Raw genomic sequence first — 24,627 nt, 5'->3', positions numbered from 1 at the left:
GAAAAAACTTAAGAAATATTTATAAACTACACTACAATAAAAATTTTTATGTATTAAAATTATTTAAAATTTTTATACATATAATGTCGGGTTGGTTTGGTTTCGGTTTGACTTTATTTAGTTAAAACCAAACCAAATCAAACATCGTCGGGTTTTTTTTCCAATACCAAACCAATCAAACCAAACCATAGTCGAGGTTTTTTTCTCGATTTGACTCGGATTATCGGGTTGGTGCGATTTATCGGTTTCATTTGTATACCCCGCTGCTAACTATAAATGTGGCCTTAATTAAGTCTTTTACAAATATCACTCAAAATCTCAGCTCTCAACAATATATACATAATTACTACTAATAAAGATGTCAGACATAGAGGATGAATGTTGTGCAACAGTTGGTCTTGGTTTTCGTTCTCACATGCCTTTACTTCATTTTCTATTTTGCTGGTTGAAATATTTGTAATCAGTTTCATATGTTATGTTGCATTCAAACCACCAACTTGTTTACCACATATGTTAAATATATGTCTCAAAATCTCTGCAATTACACTTCTTGTGAGAATCAGCCTCATGTTTATTTGGAATTGCTGCTCTGCTGCCGAGGACAGTTAATTTTTGGCTAAGTATATTTGGAGAACATCAATAGATTTCCTCACATTTATTTTTAAATTTTAGTTGTACGTCTAATTGATTTTAAGTAGTTTATTACTACTCCAGTACTCTAGGATTGGATCTATAACATTTTGTTTTATTTCAGTGTTCATATTGTGTAAGAGTTGCAATTAGTTTCTTTTTCTTGCAAGTTAAAGTTTTGAGGTTAGGAATCTCTGACTTCTTATTGTCTATTTTTTTTGCTTTTTGTTATGTCTTTTACTGTTACAGCATTTACAAACTTCATAAAGATTGTTGCTGCCTGCTTAGTTGTTAGTCAAAATGAAAGAAAATATTTTATTAAATCTCTGAATGATCTCTGCAAGTTCTCCATAAATCTCCACATATAAAATAAGCTACTAATATTCCAACACCCCTATTTATAATAGTACGAAACATATTTCAACTAGAAACATGAAAACCTATTCCTATACAATTCTGACTACAAATCATATTTAAACATGAATTAAATAAACTTGCAAATACCAAACCCTAAATGAGTTTTGATTTCCCACTACAACTTTGAATTAGTTTTCCAACACAAAACATTTCAAGTAACAAACTTACAATGACAGAGAAGTAACTGCACAATACCAAATGTAAAAGCAAAATTAGATATACAAATGACGAATAAAGAGGGTAAGTAAGATGAGAGTAAACAAAAGGAACCAAAAAGAAGATGAAGTGGAATGAAAAAAACAAACTATTGAATATATAGTAGTTGAGAATTCAGTTGTAACTCAGCAAGCAGAGTTGCTGTCTTGAATGCTAACGTGCAAGTTTCAGTTCTGTACCTCGCACAGAATATCAACTTCCCTTATAATTTCATAAGAAGGTCATCTGCATAAAGTTGGATGTAGAAAATAAGCAAAATCAGAAGCACATGAACCAAATTACTAATGCAGTGGATGCAAATTCGCAAGTTGAAACAAGCTAAAGTATCTAAAAGTATCAGCGTTGTTAGGGCCGGCTCTAATGTGTTTAGTAGTAAGGCTTGAGCCCTAGGCCCCCAAATTTTGGCTCCATTATTTTAAAAATAATAGGTTTATAGGTATTTAAAAAATAATATTTAGTACTTTTAATACAAAAGTAGAGTTTTTAATATAAAAGGAAAGAAAGCTCTTTAGATACATAAATAAAGTAATAATTTGACTTATTTAAACATGGGTGGATGAATAGTTTTCCCAACGTTTCAATTTTTCACTTCTTACTCCTTCATTAGATAACGTGTAAAAATTTTACTCTCCCTTTCTTAATTTCTCCAAGTCAATCTTTCTTTTCCCGATATCTTCATATTTTTAAGCTTCCAATAGTTCTATACTTCTATTGCTCTATAAAATCTTATCTAAAATTAACAATATCTCAAGAAAGATTAAATGAGTTGGCTATATTATCAATTGAAAATGAATTATTAGGGAAAATCGACTATAAAAAGGATTATTAACACTTTGTATCTCAAAAAGTTAGAAAAATAGATTTCAAATAAAAACATATCGTATAACTTTCTTTTAAAAATTTAAGCCTCATTAAATTTTGGCTTTAGGCCATGTATATACTTGAGCCGCTCTTGAGGGTTGTTATGCTCTCAAGTCACTAAAGGGCAGTCCGGTGTACTAATCTCCCGCTATGTGCGGGGTCCGGGGAAGGACCGGACTGCAAAAGTATATTGTACGCAGCCTTCACTAAAGAGAGAAAACAAGCAACATTTTGGATTTTTTAGAAAGCATGTTAAGACAGAATTTCCATTTATTACATCTCTTGTGTGCTTGGCACAGACTATTTCTCTTCCTTTTTCTTTTTCTTTTTATATCTTTTTGCTCTAGAACAGATATGTGCAACAGCTAAACTAGTTCAGGTAAATAGTCTATCTTGTCAACACTCATCATCTTTCTATTTTTTCAAGCTCTATCATCTGATATGCTTCCGGAACTTATCACGGTGTTAGAGAAGGACCAAATTTCTTTCAAAAAAAGCTTTCGGTCATTAGAATCTCAAAGAAGGTTAAGATTGCTACCAAACTTATAGAGCACACAAAAGACAATTTTACTCGACTCTCAAGTCAAAGTAAGTGCTTTCCGTTAACTGAAGTGAACCTAAAGAGATCATAATAATATACGAAGCTATTGAAATTAATTGAGATAACCATATTTAATTAAACCATGAAAATTACCATGGTAAAAGATTGAAGTTTTACCAGCTTAACTCGTCTTGGGCAAGATTGCGACTGTACAAAGGAAACTCAAAAAGGAATACAGTTTTGAACCATGGAGGAAGCTTTCCGTATAATCCAGGGGGCAGCAGAATGAGAGGGCTGAAACATTCAAATTTTTCAAATCAATGTTACATTTTCCATCAATAATCAGGAAAAAAGCAGTTAGAATCTATGTGCTGACCTTGTTGTCCTCTTATATACTCTATATTCAGCTACATTTCCATGTTTCTTGTCTGCTGATTCCTGTTTAATGTACACTTTAATGGTATAAGTTAATGTTTGAAGGGGCACATGCGGTAGTCAAAAGAAATAAGTAAACGATAGCACCTCAAGCAGGGGTATGCCACTAACAAAAAGAAGCAGCAATGTTAAGAATATTGGTCCAAGAATAACGAGCCATTCAGCACCCTCAAGCACTGGTGTCGAAGCCACAAATATTCCCCACCACAGAAGGATCTGAAGACAAGTAAAAAAAGCACGATGTAGTTTAATGATAGATGAAACTGGAAAAAGATGAAAAAATACAACCAAGAAATGAAGATTTCAAGAATTCAAATAAGCGTTTCCTTACTCTTCATGTGAAATGCAACACTTGTTATGCGGAGAAAACATAATTACATTGGTAGCCTAAAGCAGAAAATCTTATTGATTTGCCTCTGCCGTCTAACCAACCAAACCAAAAAAACTCTATCCTTTCTATTTTTTGACATATAACCACTTCAGCTCATTATGCAGAAAAAGGACCCCTCACCACTCCCTGCTCGCCAAAAGTGGCAATGTATCATTGCTCGAGACATGAAATAAACACATCAAGAAAGGATAAACAAATATTGTGTGATTGAAACCAATGAGTTGTAAGCTTCAGGATTTGATTTGTGCACAGCACTGTGTAAATTGACAACTTGTTGCTATGAATTCGTATTATTCCCATTGTCCCACGTTACTAGTCCTATGTTGACTGGGCAGAGAAAGTTAAAAACTATGGTATTCTAAAAAATGTAAACATAGTAGAGCTGTAGAGTTGAAAATTACCTTACAGGAAGATTGAAATGTTCCATGTACTTCTAATCTAAAACATTCCATTTAAGAAAAATGGACATCATATTGCCACCAACCAAAAAGGGAAGTAGGACCTCGATATTTGAATAAGGGACAGCCCGGTGCACTAAGTTCCCGCTATGCGCGGGGTCCGGGGAAGGGCCGGACCACAAGGGTCTATTGTACGCAGCCTTACCCTACATATTGCAAGAGGTTGTTTCCGCGGTTCGAACCAGTGACTTCCTGGTCACATGGCAGTAACTTTACCAGTTATGCCAAGGCTCCCCTTCAATATTTGAAGAAGGAAATATTTCTTAGGAAGACAAGTAGGATCATATAGAGATCAAAACGTTCCTTTGTGGTACAATAATGCTTGTGTATGAAACATTCTCAGCACAGAAGCAAGAGAACTCTAGATCCGACATGTTTAGCCCCGAGGATATCAAATTTCTATATCCCAGCAATATAAAGAGAAAATTGAGAGTCTGACCTCGCCAAAATAGTTTGGATGACGGGAATACTTCCAAACTCCAACATTGCACCACTTTCCTCTATTCTCTGGGGAGTTCTTGAATGCCAACTTTTGTTGGTCAGCTGTAATCTCCACTGAAAATCCAATAGACCACATAATCCAACCAATAATGTCTACTGCTTGAAGAGATGGCTGGTGGTCACTTGCATTAACAACTGTTACCGGTAAACTAACAGTCCATACCCAGATTGCCTGTAATGGAAATGAAACTATGATTCACATTAAGTGAGAAAAATCTTATCTTGCTGTAAGCATAAAACCAGGATATGCATGATAATTTGGTAAGATGGTTTTGAAAAGGAAACAGAACCTGAAATATCCAAAATACTGCCAATTTACCCAGATTATCACGCTTATCATCAAAACGTCTATCCTCGCCCCACTGTAATATCCTGATTCGAACAAAAAGGCCAATTAGTATCTGTTACGAACATTCCTCTCTGTTTTTTCTACAGAACACAATAATTTTGTAATCAAGCAAACTGAAATATCATATCACTTGTGCAAGATTGAGCTATTGCATTCAACACACCTCCAATGTGACTTTAAGATGTGTGAATTATTTTTTTCCAAAGAAAAAAGGATATATCCACTGTAATATCCTGATTAAAACATTCACTAATGTGGAAAGATGCCTAGAAGTGCAAGTGAAAGTCGACACTAGTATATGAAGTTGAGAAGGAAAGGATAGAGAGTGCTCGACTGCTCGTGCTGTAAAGAAGCAGAGGAAACATTTCGACAGAAACTTAAATGTGGAGGTGGTACCATTAAGAGTATTTATCAGAGTGGTGTTTCAGTACTATCCACACAGTGTAACATTAAGTTACAAAAATAGGATGCTATACATACAACTAGAGCATGGAAACAAGGTAAGGGGATTTTGTGAATCTGGAATTATGAGAAGACAGAATTAGGCTCTAATATGAAAAGAGCAATTATCTGCTTCTTGAAAATACTAACACATGACACACAATAAAATGGCAGCCTTACCTCATTAATAGAAATAGCCCGAGTCGAAGGCCCCATACCACGACAAACACAGACAAAACCACCTGAAAGATAAGCAAAATAGAGTTTAAAAAAATATATATGCAACAACTTTGGGGCATGCTTAATTATGTATTTAAGCTCATTCTTGATCCAAATATGCACAAAACACCGCCAATATGTGCAACAAAAACTTAAAAGCTCGTAAGATTGACTTCAGTGGAGCAAGAAATTGTCAAAGTGGAGAAGTAATGCTGTCCATTTCAAAGCATGGAAGTGCTTGTTGAAAGCAAAGTTCCCATCTCGAATGACTAAAGTTAGATGGGACAAAGAGGAAAGGAAGCTGCTTTTCTTTCTATTCTCTTGTGTAGGGGCTGGGGGAGATATGTCAACAAAAATAACTTGAACAAATTAGACAAACTGCAAAATTAAATCAGAAACTGAAGAAAACGACTTACCTGTCGAAAATTCCATGAACCCTTTAGTATCAAAGTTAAAGCAGCAAGCACAATGAAATTTGTACCTCCTGTGTGAAGATAATGAGAAAATGACAGACATCATTAACAAAAAGTGATAAATCATGGTTCATAATTGAGCTTCTTTTAGCAGTAACATGGTGAACTTCAAAAATAAATGTAAATCCCTTTGATATCCCCTGAGAATTTCCACAATAAATGCAAATCCCTATGATATATTCGAGAATACAAAGTCTTATTACAACAACAACAACAACATACCTAGTAAAATCTCACGATTGGGGGCTCGGGAGGGTAGTGTGTACGCAGACCTTACCCTAGCTTGTGAAGGTAGAGAGGTTGTTTCCGATAGACAATACAAAGTCTTATTGCACCCCAAAAATGGATTCTTTATTCTTAAATGCAAATTTCAAAGAATAAGGCTTGCTGATCTTGCTACCAACAAACCTTTTACTTAACTTTGAAAAGCTCCAAGATAGGCACAAAGCAGTTATTCTTTAAGTAAAACAAATTCCAAACTATTATATTGATTACACTAAACATAGTTTTAGAGGACAAACATTCTTACCCGCGAAGTCAGTCACTTTATCAAACTTGAGGAGTGCTGTAATTATAAAAAAGATAAACTGGTAACCAACCTGCCAACAAAAAGATATTAAAGAGTGAATTAATTAGAGAGATTTTATTTGTTTGTAAAGGGTGTAAAGGAAGAAAGAATGAAGAAAAAGTAAGGAGGTGGTTACTGTAACAATGGCAGTTAGTCCCAAGAAATGGGAGTCGATTACTGTCCCCATTAATTCTTCCAACAATTGGTACGTACTAATGCCTAATGGAATCCTTACTATATTGGGTAATTGAGAATCTTCAAAATACGTACTACGTCACCACTAGTATTGTCCTCATAATCTACTGCCTTTTGTGTGGTTAGGATTTGTTGTTGAATTTTTGCTGCTTTTGACTTGTCTACCCAAATCTTTTCTCATTTAATTTTCTCGTTCATGATTTTTTATTCCTTCCTTGTTTACCTTAGCTGGTACTTTTATTCCTTCCTTTTGTTTTACACTGCTTCATTTAAAAGATTTGGATATCATGAGCATGTAAGATGGTACTCTATATTTTTAGCAACTACTGATTCCAATGCCTCACTTCTGTCCTTCAGGGGTCGTTTGGCAGGATGTATTACGGAAAAATAATAAGTAGTATATGTATTAGCTTTGTTATTATTAATCTCTTATATGGTAGTGTTTTTCAACTTATGTATAACTAATACATGATATTAGTAATACCATAATTTTTAATACATGGATAAACATGTATACACCCCTACACAATGTATATTATTTTTAATATACCAAACCAAATAGTGGATAAAAAATAATTTCACTATAACTAATCACAGTAAAACTAATCCCAACATTTCAATACTATTCTCATACGCCCTACAAAACGACCCCTAAGAAAATATAACATGCATATTACCCCATTGTTTATTACTTCTATGCCCCAATTATGTGTTCGAGAATCAATTTTGATGTAAATTCGGCTGTCGAACCTTTAAAAATTTTAAAATAAAATTTACATATTTGAAAACTACGTAAAAAAAAAAAAATTTAAAAAAGTAAATGACAATTGTGAGACTCGAGAAATCCGAACACTGCCGTATAACTTGGTACGGAGGGAGTGCAATCTTTGCGTTTGGGTTAGTTAAACGCTTATTGCAGAGAAGAGTTTGAGCTTCTTTTAAGCAACAAATTCCTTTTTAATTACAAAAGAGAATTTCAAAATGAATATACAAGGGCAGATAGACAATTTTCAAGACCGGGGAACACTGCCAAAAATACTAAAAAGATGAAACAAAAGAATCACCATTGGCTCAATATGAAGTAATGTATTTGTCAGGATCTTTTGATGCCTTCCTTTAGTTTCTTGTGCACAAATTTACACTTGTCATCCTTTCTAACAAGAGATACTCCCCTTTCCTCCTTCACTAATCCTGATCTGCAGTTGGATCTTCTACGATTCGCGATGGCTGACCCTTTATCGGACCTCTGCCAGCCCGTGGTCTTGGTGCCTGGGAACTTATAGGCTTTTGTAGTGGTTTCAAAGCAGCCATAATCTCAGCAAATGAAGGCCGTAACCTTGGATCTCTGCACGTAAAAAAGCACATTGTTTAATCATCTATGTTTATCCTGAACTAGTCGTGGTCGGCTATATGAATCATCTGTATCTTTATGTTGTATTCAGAAAAGCATCAACTAAAAATTTATAACCAGCAGGATGGCTGGCCGAAATTCCGGAAAAAGATAATGAAAAAATCTACAAGCTGGTCGCCACAGGACCGAAACATTATAGATACTCACGTTTGCCAGCATTTCCTGATAATGTCTGCAATAGCCGGATCCATATCCTCTGGTATGTCAAGACGTCGGTGCTGAAATCCCACAGCACCAACAACTTGCATCGGGTTCATTCCTCCCCATGGTTGCTGCAAAGTACAGAGCTCCCATAGTATGACGCCAAAGCTATATACATCACATCTGCAGCACACAGTTTAATAGTCCAACATCAGCATCATACACCAGGAAGAAATACACACAATTTATTTTTGAAAATGTCACCCTTTATTGCCTGGAATTTTTCTAAACCATTTGTTTAGACATACTTTTCATTGGAAGGTTCATTTCTCAGCACTTCTGGGGCCATCCACTCTGCCTGAGAAACAAAATGACTCAAAGAAATATGAGAGCTGATGTGGAAAATCACTACATATATAGCAAAACATAGAAACCAATCAAATGTTTCACATTCCAAAAGTACATAAAAACACTTAAAAGATCTCTAAGCAAGCATAACAGTGACTAATCTGCACTAAATAACCAAAATTTTATACTTCGATGCATGTTAAGTTAACTCATAAAGAAAAAATATCGCATGCTACACCTCTGCAGGTCTAAAGGAAATTGGTGTACTACTGCCATTGTTAACTTTCTATCCTCGTTATTGCAAATGTGTGCTGCAAAAAGCTTAACTACACAGTGTCTTCCACGAAAATACCAAATAGTACAGCTTTGTTTCTTATCAAAATTGGCATGTTTATCAATCACCATCATGAGCAAGTATATTCCTATAACGTAGCTAATTACCTTGAAATATCCAGAGAAGCTTTAATTTTTAATCTAAGATCAATAAAACAGCAGAAAGTAATATCAAATAGAAGCTGGCTTTGTAATTATTTTTTCACAAATCTGAAATCATATAGATGAAAATCTAAAATACAGAATTGGTAGCTAGACACTCTTCCCTGAAGGTAAACCTCTCATGAATTTTTATTTTCCGAACCATGGATGGATCATAGCAACATTCTTTCAGGAGAAAATGGCAATAAAAACATCTTCAAAGGCCAGAGAGTATAAGGACCAACAGCGTTGACCTTATCTTCTAAAGGGCTGATATAAAATGATGTGCAATTATTAGCCAGTATACAGGACAGAAGCATTACAATTTACATCAAGAAAGGCTCCCCAAAGAAATACCCAGGCATGGTGTGGAACAAAAAACACAATATATAAGAGAAATATCAATCATCGGTTTGAGTTATATTGGCAAGACCAGCAGCTCTAGAATGCAACAAGGAGCAAGTATATTGAAGTTCAAACAGAAAACCAATAGATTTCAACTGTCCTGCTTACCGTCCCAGCAGTCGACCTGGATGAAAGAAATGTGCTGTGCTTCATTCTTGACAGTCCAAAATCACATACCTAGAGACAGAAAATCAAAACGTATCACATGGATTCTTAGTGAAAAGCAAGCAGCAACATTCCCTAGTTTTAAGAGTTAACGGAATTCCACCTTCACAACCCAGTTCTTATCTACTAGGAGATTTGGAGACTTCAAATCTCGATGAACTATCATGGGTGTGCAGTTGTGTAGATAGTTCATCCCTCGAGCCTGTTAGTTTAGTAAAGCACACAGATCAGAAAGTCAAAAACTAATGTAAATGGCTTAACATATGGAGAAATTAAAAATGAAAAAAGTGTGATCATACAGCATCAAGAGCCATCCTCAACCTTCTTCGCTCATCTAACTGATTGTTGGGTCGATGGATTAATCTGTATAAACTGCCTCTGCAGACCAAAAAAAAAAATAAAATTGAATCCAAGTTATCATTACCACAGTCCAAATTTCCAGCTGACTGGTGGTTCTATTTCAGATTTCCAGGTTAACATATAAACCACCACTTCACATAAACTGACGACCAAAATCACCATAAAAGTGAGGTATATTTCAATTATCTCTAAATTTCCCATAGTATTTAACATACCGATGAAGAAACTCAGTAACAATTGAAAGATGTGGAGAACGAGTGACAGCCCCCATGAATAAAACAACATTAGGATGCCTGAGCCTTTTCATGATCCGCACCTTGCAAGCCACAAGATGAATTTAGAGTATACAACAAATTGCAATCCAGAAGTTAAGGTAAGCAACACATCAGAAGATGAAGCACTGTAATGCTATCATCACAGCTAGGGGAAACTGGATTGGTTTAGTGTCAGAATTCAGAAAGTGATTAAAATGGATTGTTGCACACAATACCTTCGGCGACGCCCTTCAGAAAAAAATCTCATGAAAACTTTCATCGGCTTTGTTAATAATGCAGCAGAACTATAAAAAAGTAAAACTATTTTTCTTTGAAGTTAAAATAAATAATTATACCGCCTTGCTATATGATACAAATGATAATTCCTTGCAGAGTTATCTCTTATCCAGAAGACAGTTTAAAGTTTAAACCCGAATTACCTCAAGAACAAAATGTTCGCCAGCTTTAACAATAATACGGCAGAACTGTTAATGATGACCGGACATCATGCTATGTATATATATTTGATAATTCATTACCACGACTTACAGCAAGAAAAGCCCGTAGGAGATTATAAACGTGATCAGGAAAAGCAGAACTAAATACCTATGTTTCATCAGGTATGAGTTAGGAAAAAAAAGTGACAAAAGTTTTTCAGTTTTCTGGTAACTTGAAATTTTGATGAAGCCAACCAAAACAGAAATGAATACTAAATATCAGGTTGTGTATTGCTATATATTTGTTCCAAGTAATGTTGGAATACAGTTCGGATAAAGTATCTGGTACGTATTTGTCCCTTGAAATTTTTTGCTTAACAGATAGAAGAATCCTCTGGTCAGATAGGAGTATGCTAAAAGCAACAAAACTGTTTTCAGGAAGTTAAGATTATGCTAAAATTGTACCTGAGGAATTCACATTATGTGGAAATTAATGAAAAGGATTAATTAGGGCATACAGGGAATACGAGTGTGATTTTAAACGCAAGAGGAGGAGTTCGGATTCCAGCGGTGATGCAATGCATGAAGACTGTTGTTTCTTCCATTTTATGCAATACTAGACTAGATTTAAAATCTTAAACTTACTACTGTGTTTGATAGTGTAGTTTCTTTTAATAATCCAAGTTAGTTATAAGAAAAGGCAAGAGTACGAACGCAGACTCGAGATCTCTGGTATATATAGCTGAGCAACAAGACACTGGGGCGTCGACTAGAAAATTGATAAGAATTAAAAAGGTACTATTGATCATACAATTTCATACTTCTTTTTACATTTTCCTTTGAATATGTGAATGCTTCTCTCAATATGTGCATTTGACTGAAAACTAGAGCATCTGTCACAGGCTTGCAGCTATAGTTCTAATTGTGCATTTGACTGAAAATTATTCCCTCCAAGATTTTGCCATCAGCTTTTAAAACTTATTCAAGAGTAAGATCTCTGGGGGCACGATGATAGTTTCAAGCGTTGTAATATTTAAGAACACTGATAGTGGCCTATGTTAGACAAGGGTAATACCTCACTTCTAAATTCTTCGAGGGAGTCACCGGTTATATCTTGATCCAGGAACTTCTTCACAGCAACTTCCTGTAAATAAGAAGGCTTAATCTTTTTGTATTACTTCAAGTTGAAGAAAATAAGGAACACTTAAGTGCAGTCTATTTGTTTTCATTTATAGTTGATGACTGTAATGAATGAATGAATGAATGAATAACAGAAGCTATTGTACAAGATTACGTGTATGCTACAAATGTATTGACCCAGAACCGGACAGGTTCAGCAAATAACTCAGCAGTCGAAAAAACAGAGACATCATCATATAAAATAAAATAAAAAGGACAGCCCGGTGCACTAAGCTCCCGCTATGCGCGGGTCTGGGGAAGGGCCCATCATATCAAATTTGAAATACAGAAATTTAAGCAGATTCTCAAGTGTAAACAGTGTCTAGAACGTAATGCAAATTTGATCCACAAGAGAGTCGCCAAAAGATCAAGGAATCTTCTCATTATTAAGTTCTTGAATATTTGACCCGCAATTTGGATCTGTTAGCTTTAAGTTGCAATCAATCTAGTTATTCGGCTAGATAAAAAAAGAAAGCTCTGCTCTGCCTTTTTATGCGTGAAGGAAACAAATACCACGTAAAATTTCTTTTGAACCAACCGCAAAATAAATTAAATGAAACCCCAATTGGCACAAGGATAATGAACTTACAGTTCCATGCCACTCTCCACGATAGACCTCTCCATAGGATCCTAGAACATAAAGATTATGAGAAGTGTCAGATAACAGAGTTTAAATCACCTACACAACAGAAGCTTCAAGTTTGGTAAAACATAATGCAGGTCATACCAAGTCCGATACGCTCACCCAAGGCGATATCCTCCCATGGAATCTCACAATCTGCCACATCATCAAGTGTCACATCTGATTTAGCGCTATCATTACCGCTTGACCTATCTGATATTCTTTCACCCTCTGAATTTGCTCCTAGCGCCTCATGCTCTTGATCACCACTTCGCTGGTGCTCATAAATGGCAGTATCAGCATCTCCATCAACTCTTCCATAGTCTACATGATTAAGGAAGACAGCAGGATTAACTGGTGAATGGCACATCTCTCCAAATTTTCATGTTGTTACCAAAATGGAACAAACAATTTGTTGACAAGTTGTATATACCTCCTAGTGCCTCGTATTGCCTACTGACAGCTGCAGTTGTTGCTACCACTGCTGCAGCTGTGGCAGTGGCAGCAGCTGCTACAGGGAGGTCGGTATGAGAGTTAGTCTTGGCTGCAGCTACTACCATCGAAGAAGCAACAACAGCTGCTGCTGCAGCGGCGGCAGCAGCAACAGGCATTTGTTTCATAGGTTTCGACGGAGCAACTTCACTCTGTCTGGAGACTTGCTGTTCCCCAACTTCTCTCACATCTGGCTGAGGTTCAAATGATCCACATGCGTTGCCCTTAGAGTATGAACCGTGATAAGGCAGAGGAGGTAAGAAGCGGGCACGATTCGCATCAGATTGACCCCTGAATTGGAACTCGCCTCTTTCCTTACGTTCTATTTCCTCTAGTCTGGATTTTCCCTCTACATGAGATACATCTAATTGCTCTGGATACATTTCAGCGAACAGGTTTGGTGGTGCAATAACTCCACTTTCAAGTAAAACAGTGTGAAGTTTTTGAGCTAGCTGTGGATTTTCTTTTGCGGCATCAATCATGTATTGCGAAGCATCCTTTACTTTCATTCTGCGTACAGCTGGAGAGCTAACACCTTCTGTCCATGAAGGAGATCTTGCATGTGTAAAAGGAGATCTTGCATGCCCAGCTCTCGAAGAAGTTTCTTGTCCCTGCTCCTTCGTAAAATCATTGAAAGTTTTATAACATCCTTTCTCTGCTTTTATCTGCTGTTCCGAATTACTAGAAGAGGGAGATTCATTTCCTGCAGTAGTGCTTTCTGCAAACCTGGATCTCTTGTCTGCCGTTCCATAATCTGAATGATCTTCCAATGATGAAGCAATACCATTGCTAGAGGAACCCGGATGAGAATCAACATCTTTAGAGGACGGACTGATGGAGAGAATAGATTCTTCATAGTCTCCATGAATTCCAGATGTATCAGATGGAATAAGTGTGCCGGGGTCAGCCATCAAATCGACAATATACTCCCTGCAAATGTATCATCTACTTTGTAAATAGAAAGAGACAACTTCAGAAGAAATTATACTATCCAAAAATAATCTCAAACAAAGTATTCAACGAATCCCTGCAGTACATAAACAACAGCACCAATTTAAGATCATGACATGCTGATTATGAAGGAAATTGGAGAAACATATTCACATTCCAAATTAATTACTATAGGTTTTTGAAACGTTTTATCAACTAAACCAAACAAACTTTTCAAGAATTTTATCTTAAATTTTGAACATTATGCTTCCTATTGCTGTCAAAATGGTGCTTAAGCCCTAAAGTGAGACGCAGGGCAAGCTCTGCACATTACCTGGCTTGGGTGGTGCTCCAGTGAAAGCGCTAAGTTGTGCACCTTAAACCAGTCAAACAACTGCTTTTTAAAAGTTTAGGGTAATATATGAGCCTCAGAGGCCTGGAAAGAACAGTAAATGAAGCTTGCGAAACGATATAGCAATTTTAAGGAAACTTTATAAATGAGTACCTTAGCAAGAGGAACTTTAAAATTCAGTACAAGAGAATTAGTTACTAGTTAGAAACTTAAAACGGTATCTTGCATCTGATCAAAAGCTTAAGAAGGCTTTTACTTCATACATTTCACTTCATTCCACTTCTTTTTCAACTTTCCTATTAATATTAGTGGTGTTTGCGTTTATAGTTTTTCTTTTCAATTATGTAAAAGTTTTTTTCTTCATTCTGTGCCTTTTCTTCATTAAAGCACGCATCTTAAGTTGCTCCTACCTTGGCAGTTTGCTACTACATTTCGTGTTATAAGGCTGATGCTTGCTCTGACTAACTCATAAGATGTATTCATGCAATGCATACCAGCCAAGGAAGAATATCCAAGAAAAGTGAAAATTCTGACCAAGTCCCAATATGTATACTGCTGACGAAACATAATAGAAAAAGATCGCAACTATAGCATCAAGGAAAGAAGATAAGATGAATAGCAGCAACCTTCCATCAATCTTCACATAGTTCATTGCAACATCATCTGAACCTGTATACTGCTTTCCTTTTACTAATCGGCAAGGGATCCCCACGCTGTCAGCCAAAACCTATACAATTTTCAGAAGTCAAAAGAATGTTATGGCATTATAGTCAAATCGTAGAAAATGAAAGGGTAAGGTTGACCAGTAGCAAGCGGAAGAGAAAATATCCAAAATAAAAATAATAATGTTGATGACGATCATGTAGGATGAAAATGGTGATGATGATGATGATGCAAAACAGTCAAAAGCACTATATCTGCAAAGCAATAGGACTCTTTGTTGTTCATGGCTCAAACTTTAATTAGTATAATTAAAGTACATATAAAAGAAGTGGGACAGAGGGGAAGGGGATATCTAGCAGATTCCATTTGACAAATAAAAGCACCCTTGAGATGCTAATGCACCAAACATAAACAAAACCTGTGGACGAATGTCATCGTACAGACACAACTAATCTCTACAAAAAGGATGAAACAGAACAAGGAGATACAAAGGCAGAAGCAATGGATATAGAATACTGACAAGTAGTTGGAAGGAACGAGAACTTGGGGACAAATACTGGAGTTAACTCAGATTAGAAGTGAACTCAGATCTAATGGTGTATCCAAGGCCCTCTGCTGACGTTCTGCCTAAATGAGTTTATTGTTCTATATTAAGATTGTACACTCTCCATCCGCAGAACCAATCATTTTTTGTGATGAGTAGATATCTTCTTCACCAACCCAAAGAAGGTCATCGTCATACATTCACAGTCTTAGCCAACTATAAAAGTTAATTAGGCTTTGGAAGTGAGATAAGGGTATTCAGATATCTCATGCATTTTCATTGTCAACAAGCAAGAGAACAAAAAAATCCATCACAATCAAATAAAAATCAAATAAGCTGTAGGTTTTAGAGTCCAAAATGCTTAGTACCTTGAATAACAGTGCACGATGACGAGCCAGTCCAATGGTCAAAGAACCAAGAGGCAAAACCATACTCCCTAGAGTTGCCTTTAGATTAAAACTAAGACTTCGCCATGCAAGCAACATGCTGTCTGGATCCGCAACTGGGCCCCCCATGTGGTCAGAAACTAGCACAGCAAGCTTCTGCATCAAACTGCTGTCTGAAAAATCTATAAGTTTTGACCTCAGCCCAACAGCAATCTCTAGAGCTCTCTGTTCAAGTTTCAACAACTTGGAGTCTGCAGCTTTACTGACAAGGATGGCTTCCCAACTGATATGATCTGATACTTTTGTTCTTTGCAGATCAATGAGGGATGGCATTTTTGAAGAATTGGACTCCATCAGGACGCCATACAGATCATAAAATCCATCCAGGATCTTGTCATCATAACTTAGAGCATTGTAATTCTGTGAAGCATTGATAAATCTATAATATGAGATATGTCATGTGTTAGAGAGGAATAGGACTAGAAAGGGAATTTTTTGCACAAATAGAAACTAATTTGATGATACAACAGAGCACTTATACACCACAAAATAAACCTCTCTACATTTCAGACAATCTAGCTGTCTACAATTCCACTTTCTGGTTGTTAAAGACAGAAAACCTATTGGTACCACTTTCACGCCAGACAAAGAATATGGAAACAAAAAAAAGGAAATATGTGCAGAGCAATGACTATGATATCTCCACAGCACAATATAGATTCGAACTATAGACTTTTGCCTGTGGCAAATGAAGGTGCTTGTAATGTGTTGCGAATCACCTATCATATAAGCTAGCAGGAAACGCTACACTGAGATGGCGCCTAACATGTGACAAGGTGGGTTTTGAGTGTGACCAGAACAAAGCTTACCCTCCCAGTACTACCAAGGTAAAAGATGGAAATTTCTTGCGAACGCGAACCTTCCCAGATGGCATGTCAACATTGCCACAGAAAGTTTGTATTCTCCATGTGTAGTCGTTGACAGTGTTTCCTCTAAACCCATATTTCGAAGCTTATTCCTTTTCTATTTTGTTGAGTAATTTCAGGTCCAATAATGTCAGTAGAGTTTGTACTTGGCATCTCTCTCTCCTCACTTATATCCATCAACTATTTATACTCATTGGTCACATAATTCCTCAGTCAAGCTAAACTCGGGTTTTTCCCGCTACTTTCACTACAGCATTTTGAATTCTAATATTTCCAGTAACTTATATGTGTTACTAATAGGTTCTCATCCATAACACAACCCAGGACCCCATGATATGAGTATTTGTGTTGGTTTCCTTCAATGAGAAGACAGTATACCTCCTAATTGCTGCAAATTGAACTTTTCTTTTTAGTTCTTTCAATTTCCTTTTTTTTTTGGTGACAACCGTGGTGTACGAACCAGCTTTCGCACACCTCTACTGGATACTTGGTACCTCCCACCAGTATAGGTACCGAGCAACTCTGCCCATGAAGGATTAGCAAGATGGGAAGAAATCACCTAGTGGTTTTTGTCTCTGTTGGGATTATGTAAAATTCATGCTCAAGTCAGCTTGAGGCCATCCCCAGACTTAGCCGAGGGCCCAAGTGCTTTTTTTCAGCATTAGGATTAACGAATCTAATAACCAACACCTTGAGGAATGACAAATACAATCAGCAGCAAGACAACTACCATTACCATTACACTTACAATGCTGGAATTCTAAAGGCTGAATTACATATACAACTAAAAACTAGATGCCTGTTCAGCAGTATTTCAACCAAAATCCACAGAAAAGATATACAAACTTCAAAGGCATACTCAATTTATCACATCAAAGTAAAATCAATATATGCTCAGTCAGATCATAAGGGATTGAATGACATGGCCATTTCCTTTCTTCTTCTTATTTTTTGGTGAAATGAATTTGATATACAATATATTTACCTAAAAGATTACTAAGCTATGCCTTAAAGTGTATAAAGCAAAGTAAACTAAGAGTTGGAATATGTATGGAACCAAATAGACAGCGACAAACATACCCAATACCGATATGCTACAACTTCTGCTGGAGCATTCTCTGGGGCAGAAGAGCCTAAACTGATCTGCTTAACAGCCTCAATCTGCACCGCCTCGGGGTCTTCCTTCGCACTCAACTCCAGAGCCAACTGAATTTGATACTCTTCCTCTACACCGGGGTCCCTTGAGTTGCTAGACTCCGAATCACGCTGTACAGCATCTAAAGCAGCATCCAATTCACCAATAGTCACAGAGTCAGAATGTTCCATTCTGTTCCCTCTACTCACATTCGAGGAAGACGGAGGACTAGGACTTTTCCGATTTGTAACTGAATTTAACCATCCTGAAATTGCTGAAAAAGGTTTATTATCAGACCCCTGAGAGTTTCTAGAGTTTGAATTCCTTTCAGGAGATGAAACATCACTCAGTCTCTTGCTCTTTGAGGATGAGGTTGACCCTTCTGAATCCTCTGATTGATTTGACCCAATATGCAGTTTCTTGAGAAAATTTTTCATGTTGAATTCACTATACGCTAAACCACAATACTTTATACTACTAAAGAAACAAAAAAGCTGGCCATAAACCTCTCCATTGTCGCACTCCAATCATGAATCAATCTCAATTACAAATCACTTACCTTAAAACAAGCAATAACAAGAAGTGCAGAGTTTAAGCTCTTCCAATAAACCTTTAAAGTCAGCATCCAAAAACTTGACCAATCAAATCCAAGAACCGAACTTTGCTTCACTTCTGAATAGACCCCAGTTGTCAGTTCTCTCCTGAGCAGCAAAAAGACTCAATCTTGAAAACAATTTAAGAATTCACCCTAAAGAATACTCATATATTCTATACACACAACCAATCGACAATCTTGAAAAAGGTTTCTCCTTTATTGCCTTAACAATAAGAGCAAACCAATAAAGGGGTAGCAAAATGCAACAAAGATATAGAAAATGGTGCTTAAATGGACATAGGGAAGAAAGACTAATTGTATAGTCGAAATAAATGTAATTAAAGTGAAAAGGGATTTCAGTGGTCAGATTGGGAAAGGGAGTAAGGGCAAAGACAGCAAAGACCAACTAGTGGGGAGTAGGACCTCAATAATCAGAGCTGACCCACTTGGTTTTTTCTGAGGTTAAGGTACCACCACTGGCAACACCAACTTATTATATTCCCGTGTCCAAGAAAACAAAGAAAAAAGTTTGTACTACAAGTAATAATAAAAAATGGAGTAGTGAGTACTAGTAGTCTAGTACTAAAGTATTTTGCTGGGGAAGAAAACCAACTTGCCTGCTTTGGATCTCTCTCTCTTACACACACGCGCACTACTGAATGGCTATTGGCTGTTTTTGCTCCCAATACAGTACCAGGAGTTTGCATGAAAGGGGCGGAGGTGGGTTCGATCAAACCCAGTAATTTTTTTTCAAATCTTGTATTAAAAAATTTAATGAATATATAAAAATTATTAATTTAAAACTCATAAGTTTAAGATGATTATAATCTTGAACTCATAAAGCTCAAATCCTAACTCCATATCTAACTAGAAAGTGGCCGTAAGTGGTAAACTTGCTATAACTACAAAGAGTATAATATTGGAAAAGAGTAGTATAATATTGGAAAAGCACAACTCGTTACGTTTCCATAAAATGTAGAGGCAAAACTCAATTAACTCATAAGTACCTCTTATAAAATTCGATAAAATTTCTTACTCTTTCGTTTCAATTTAGATATCTTTCATTTTTAACTTGTTTTAGAAAACAGCAAATGGTCAAATATATCTTTGTACTATGAGAAAATGTTTAAATATACCCTTCGTTATAACTTAGGTCCAAATATACGTATGTCGTAATACTATTGATTCAAATATACCCTTGTTCTATTAAATTTGTCCAAGGTGGATGCCACATGGCATGCCACCTCAGCGCCCCTAATCCATATATAAAAGATTAAAATTTGAAATATAATACTTATTTTTTATGGTAGCGGTAATGGTGACAATAGCGGTGGAAGGGAAGGGAATTTTAGTGGTGATAAAATGTATTAGGGGTACTGAGGTGGCAAGCCATGTGGCATCTACCTCATCAAATGTCAGTGACACATAAGATTGGATGTCCACACTTTGAACAAACTTAATGAAAAATAGGTATATTTGAACCAATAATATAATGACATGGATATATTTGAACATGTATATTTAAACTTTTTCAAATAGTTTCGGGGTGTATTTAGCCATTTTCCGTTTAAAAAAATATCAATCTTTCTATAGTTAGCAACATATTTGAAAGATTGAAAGGGTTTATATTATAAATCTACAAGAATAAAGAATAGTACCGGAGTAGAATTTTCTCTCCCTACTGAATGGTGAATGGCTATTGGCTGTTTTTGTTCCCGGCATAGTACTAGGAATTTGCAAGTAGAAGAGTGGCAATAAGCGGTATACTTGATGTAAGAGTGAGATATTGGAAAAGAAACTAACTTTTCTTTATTGTAGTACTATTTCTATTAATGAACGGCCAAAACTCGTCCTCCTCTATTCTACTTTGCATGACACAATTATTGTTTACAATCAAAGATATTCTACCTTTATTCATGATTTTATTAATTATAGTACATATTTTTACGTAACTTTGAAATATGTAAAGTTTACTTTTTAAAAAATTAAAAAAAAAACTATTTGAATTCACACTTAAAATCAAATAGTATGATCCTCATATCCTAACATAGTTGAACACTCTCTCTTTCCCTAATTGGTTGTGTAAAAGGAAATTTTTTTTTGGTAATAGGATTGTTGAATTTAAAGACAAGAGTGTGTTGCTCTAGTGGTGAGCACCCTCCACTTCCAACCAAGAGGTTGTGAGTTCGAGTCACCCCAAGAACAAGGTGGGGAGTTCTTGGAAGGAGGGAGTCGAGGGTCTATCGAAAACAGCCTCTCTACCCCAAGGTAGGGGTAAGGTCTGCGTACACACTACCCTCCCCAGACCCACTAGTGAGATTATACTGGGTGTTGTTGTTGATTGTTCAATTTAAATCAAAATATGTATGTAAATATGCAAATTTATTATTTCATAGATTATAGAGACGATAGTTTAAAAAAGGATGTTTCTCATATAGTTAATATCTCAATAGTTAGTTAATAGTGTAATTATAATTGTATTCAATCATAATAGATTTTCACAAAATTTTATAGTAAGAGGTCAAGTGCAAGTTTTGTTACGTATCCTCTCTGATCCATTTTAGTTGTCATGTTACACGTCTCTTAAAAAAGTATTAAGTATTAATATGAAGTACTTTTAACTACTATGCCCTTATTTATTTTTCTCAATTAGATTTTCTATGCTAAGTGATTAATCTTATTTTTTTACTTTTAAAGACAAAATGGAAAAAAATGTAACTAACTATATCTTGATTTTTTTAAAAATGAAATGTATTTTGGATCGATTATTTTTAGTAGCGGCGTCAACTAAAATGATTAGGTGAGTATAACTCAAAATTCTTCTTTTTGAGGATGTCTTATTGAGACATTATAAAGACATAGTTTCTAATTCCAAATTTATCCCTAGTGTGAATTGACACAATCTGCTATAAAGAAATTTTAGTCAAAAAAAGACAACGACGATAAATATGAAAAATCAACGCAAGGTGGAATTGAAGGAAAGATAGTTACCCCCCCCCCCCCCCCAACACACACACCCCTCTTCTACTTTTATCATTTATATATACATTTTAAGCCACTAACTTTCTCTCTTTCTTTTTTTGTTAAAAAAATTGAAAAACTCGAAAATGACAAATAAAATTATCTAAAAATTACTTCATCACACCCACCAACCGAAATAGAAAAAACAATAAAAGAATGTCCTTTATGTCCTCATGCCAAACTTTTCTTTTTCTCATTATTATTTCTTGGAAGGATAAAAATGATAAGTAGAAACTTTGGAAGAGAATACGAATAGTGAAAGTACTCTGTGTGGTTGTAAATGCCCAAAAAGAACAAAAAAAACTTGTGTAAATATAAATGAAAATGATAGTGTGTTTCTTTCTTATTTTTCTTTTTACTATTAAAAGTCGTCGTGAGATGAATATAATCCCTCCGTCCTTAACCAAATATATCAAATTCGAGAAAAAAAAATTCTAATAAGGAACACTTCCTCTTTAATGGACCCTATCTGTGATGCAAATTGGATTCGTCTGGGCCAAAGCGAGTATTAGAGATCGAGTGAGAAACAAAATAAGATACTCCCTCCGTCTCAATTTATGTATTACAATTTAAATTTCGAGAGTCAAACTTTTTAATTTTGATCATAAATTTGGACATAAAATCTTTAAGTTTTTTTGAAATAAAATTTACATATCTAAAAACTACGAAAAAAGTACTATCAATCAGTTACAATAATTAATAATTTAAAGTATTTAAAAGCTATATAAATTTCTTTTTACAAAAATAAAAAATAAAAAATTGACTCTCGAAAACAGTATGTTTTTGACATGTGATTGTGTGCAATTTTCAAAGGTTTCTACTTGTAGTTCACTTGCTATGCCTACTTTCAGTAGACTTTCCCTAAAAAGCTTTATAGGGCTGAATAAGCTTGTGATGCCTTCCTTTTTTATCCAAACTTAGGATAGGAGAAAAAAGTGCCTCATCTGGATAACTATCAGTATTATACTCCCTTTCCTTCTAGAGTCCTACTTGGGTGAGAACCTTTGATGCAGAGAATAAGATTGATATGTGAATGTTTGTTTCATAATCATGCCTTGGGTTATTAACAACACGAATTCTGAATTCATATCTTATTAATTTCATCTCAATAAGAGTATATTGCACAAATTAAGCATGGATGAGCAGAGTGATTCGACACATGAATTAGTAGAAGATAGTAAGTAACCGTTGAATTTGTTAAGATGTGAGCAAGTTTATTGGAACACTATCGTAAAAGTTATACAAATTTGACTTAACTAAGATTCTTATTTTTAACATAAATATTAAAGTTTTTCACCTTTCACCAAAAAAGAAGAAAAAGAAACACATAGTAACATTCTGTAGTTTAAAGTAGGGCTTAATTTTAATCCAAATTTTGGGGAGGGAAGAGATGATTTCTATCATCTAAATGTATTATAATCCGAGTGGTCATGGATATGTTGCCCCTTAGTAAATTTATCGAAGACAATAATCATAATCATACATCATAATCACAATCATAATCATATAATAATAATATATTATAAGTATGAAGATTAAAAATTGAATATGTTTGACCAAAATAACCCTATAATATTATTGGACTTTTATGCCCTTAAAAGTTATATTAATAATGCCTTCAATGTTTATAACAAAAGTTAGTTTTGTAATATTAAATTTGACTTGGGATTATCAAAGAATTTACTAAAGTATACATATATCTAAATTCTTCACTTTACAAAGTTAAGCTCTTACCATACGTATAATAGTTTTTTTGAGCTAACATTTATAGTTCTTATATTTATCTTCTCCTTCTATTTTTCTTAGCTTCTAGTTATAAGTGCAATCCTTTTCTTATAAATGCAATTGTGATTCAAAGTGTTTTACCATCCAGGTATAAAATGATATAATTTTTTAATTTTTTTTAATTAATTATATGGGATAGACGTGCAACGCGTGCACAACAATTAATTTATTTAATATTATAGTACTATCAACGATTAGTGAAGGAGGACCTATATATTCTTTTTTTATCCTCGCGCCTATTACACTATAGGAGTTTATTTAATACTCCATTATATTATGGATGAATAGTTTGTTATCCACAGAATATATCTGTAGTGTGACAGCACCTAATTAGGTAGTGATACAATAGTTTTTGAAAGTTATCACCAAAAGGTTGAAAGTTATCACCAAAAGGTATGTTGGGATGAGGGATGAGCAAGATCCATTCACTCTTAACCTATCGAATTCGAGCCTTGAGAATGTAGAATCTCTTGTTACAAGGAGCGTTCTCTTTTTAATAAATCATATTATGTGAGAATTCAAATTAGTTAGATAAGTGAGTTCCAAATACCAAATAAATAAACAAAAAGACTTTCATGAAAGTTATATCATACTTTCTGCAGATAAGATGGTACGGTGTGACTGAAACAATGATACAACATTAACGGATACAGTAAATTATTAATGTATAGAAGGAGGAGTTTGGTTCCCAAAAGTAAGGTTATCTGACACTCTAAAAAAAGGAAATAAAGAGAGCTATAGGCAAAAGACTCAGAGAGATGAAAATGCAACCTAATGTTCCAAAAGAGAGGCGTAGTTTATCAATTATGAACCACACAACAACAACAACAATCCAGTAAAATTTCACTAATGGGGTCTGGGGAGGGTAGTGTATACGCAGACCTTACCCCTACCCCGAAGGAGTAGAGAGGCTGTTTCCGAAAGACCCTCGGCTCAAAAAAAATAAAAAGACAAAATGACAAAAAGGAAACAATATTAGTATCACAACAACAATCATAGGATAAATAGGAACACCATGAAATCTAGAAGAAAGATGCAAAGCAAAGGGAGACAATATTAGTAAATATTAGTATCACCACAATAATCATAATAAAAATAGGAAAATCATGAAATCTAGAAGAAAGATGCAAAGCAAAAGCGATAGCTAGTAAATAGGACATGCACTGAAAAGCGAAATAGTAAGCCACAACATTGCCAATAGCTATCTTAGACAAAAACCCTACATGGCTAGTCCCACAATGGTACAAAGTAAGGCACGACTCAACTACCTTCTAACCTACAACCCTAATACTCGACCTCCACATCTT

The 24,627-nt window shown here is 35.2% G+C and overlaps 2 protein-coding genes across 7 annotated transcripts; both read right to left on the bottom strand.

Moving 5' to 3' along the window:
• Positions 1–1,131: 1,131 nt before the first annotated feature.
• On the bottom strand, positions 1,132–6,787 carry LOC107768746 (uncharacterized). Of its 2 annotated transcripts, none has more exons than XM_016587889.2 (10): positions 6,637–6,787; positions 6,462–6,531; positions 5,876–5,943; positions 5,421–5,482; positions 4,741–4,822; positions 4,389–4,622; positions 3,188–3,316; positions 3,042–3,103; positions 2,819–2,959; positions 1,132–1,488 (listed from the first exon to the last, which is right to left on the bottom strand). In XM_016587889.2, exons 1-9 carry the CDS (start codon positions 6,685–6,687, stop codon positions 2,839–2,841), a joined length of 879 nt encoding a protein of 292 aa, XP_016443375.1. In that variant the 5' UTR covers positions 6,688–6,787; the 3' UTR covers positions 1,132–1,488; positions 2,819–2,838. The 2 variants fall into 2 exon arrangements, with proteins under 2 accessions (XP_016443375.1, XP_016443376.1); XM_016587890.2 differs by having other exon boundaries at positions 2,843–2,959.
• An 844-nt stretch (positions 6,788–7,631) lies between these two features.
• Positions 7,632–19,153, bottom strand: LOC107768748 (putative serine/threonine-protein kinase SIS8). 5 transcript variants are annotated; one of them, XM_016587892.2, is made up of 15 exons: positions 18,479–19,153; positions 17,865–18,193; positions 15,841–16,278; positions 14,892–14,992; positions 12,925–13,913; positions 12,597–12,815; positions 12,459–12,499; positions 11,766–11,834; positions 10,215–10,315; positions 9,939–10,017; positions 9,743–9,841; positions 9,583–9,651; positions 8,556–8,605; positions 8,254–8,430; positions 7,632–8,040 (listed from the first exon to the last, which is right to left on the bottom strand). In XM_016587892.2, the coding sequence occupies exons 2-15, from the start codon at positions 18,108–18,110 to the stop codon at positions 7,881–7,883; spliced, it is 2,838 nt and encodes a 945-aa protein (XP_016443378.2). In that variant the 5' UTR covers positions 18,111–18,193; positions 18,479–19,153; the 3' UTR covers positions 7,632–7,880. The 5 variants fall into 5 exon arrangements, 3 of the variants coding, with proteins under 3 accessions (XP_016443378.2, XP_016443377.2, XP_016443380.1); XR_012704980.1 differs by having other exon boundaries at positions 8,512–8,605; positions 17,865–19,124; XR_012704979.1 differs by having other exon boundaries at positions 8,522–8,605; positions 17,865–19,124.
• Between the last annotated feature and the right edge of the window lie 5,474 nt (positions 19,154–24,627).

The sequence above is a fragment of the Nicotiana tabacum genome, chromosome 22, assembly GCF_000715075.1.
Source record: "Nicotiana tabacum cultivar K326 chromosome 22, ASM71507v2, whole genome shotgun sequence".
NCBI lineage: Eukaryota > Viridiplantae > Streptophyta > Magnoliopsida > Solanales > Solanaceae > Nicotiana > Nicotiana tabacum.
This window is presented reverse-complemented; position numbering and strand designations above follow the sequence as displayed.

Bases quoted from the DNA above. Each gene is read 5' to 3' on its own strand.
- LOC107768746 (XM_016587889.2), bottom strand. From the start codon at position 6,687: ATGGGGACAGTAATCGACTCCCATTTCTTGGGACTAACTGCCATTGTT. The intron at 5,483-5,875 runs GTAAGTCGTTTT...CTTATCTTTCAG, and splicing joins GTTCATGGAATTTTCGACAG to GTGGTTTTGTCTGTGTTTGT. The intron at 4,823-5,420 runs GTAAGGCTGCCA...TGTTCGAATCAG, and splicing joins GGGCTATTTCTATTAATGAG to GATATTACAGTGGGGCGAGG.
- LOC107768748 (XM_016587891.2), bottom strand. From the start codon at position 18,356: ATGAAAAATTTTCTCAAGAAACTGCATATTGGGTCAAATCAATCAGAG. The intron at 16,279-17,864 runs GTATGTTTGTCG...AATGCTTCACAG, and splicing joins TTGTAGCATATCGGTATTGG to AATTACAATGCTCTAAGTTA. The intron at 8,431-8,555 runs GTATGTCTAAAC...TGTGTGCTGCAG, and splicing joins AATGAACCTTCCAATGAAAA to ATGTGATGTATATAGCTTTG.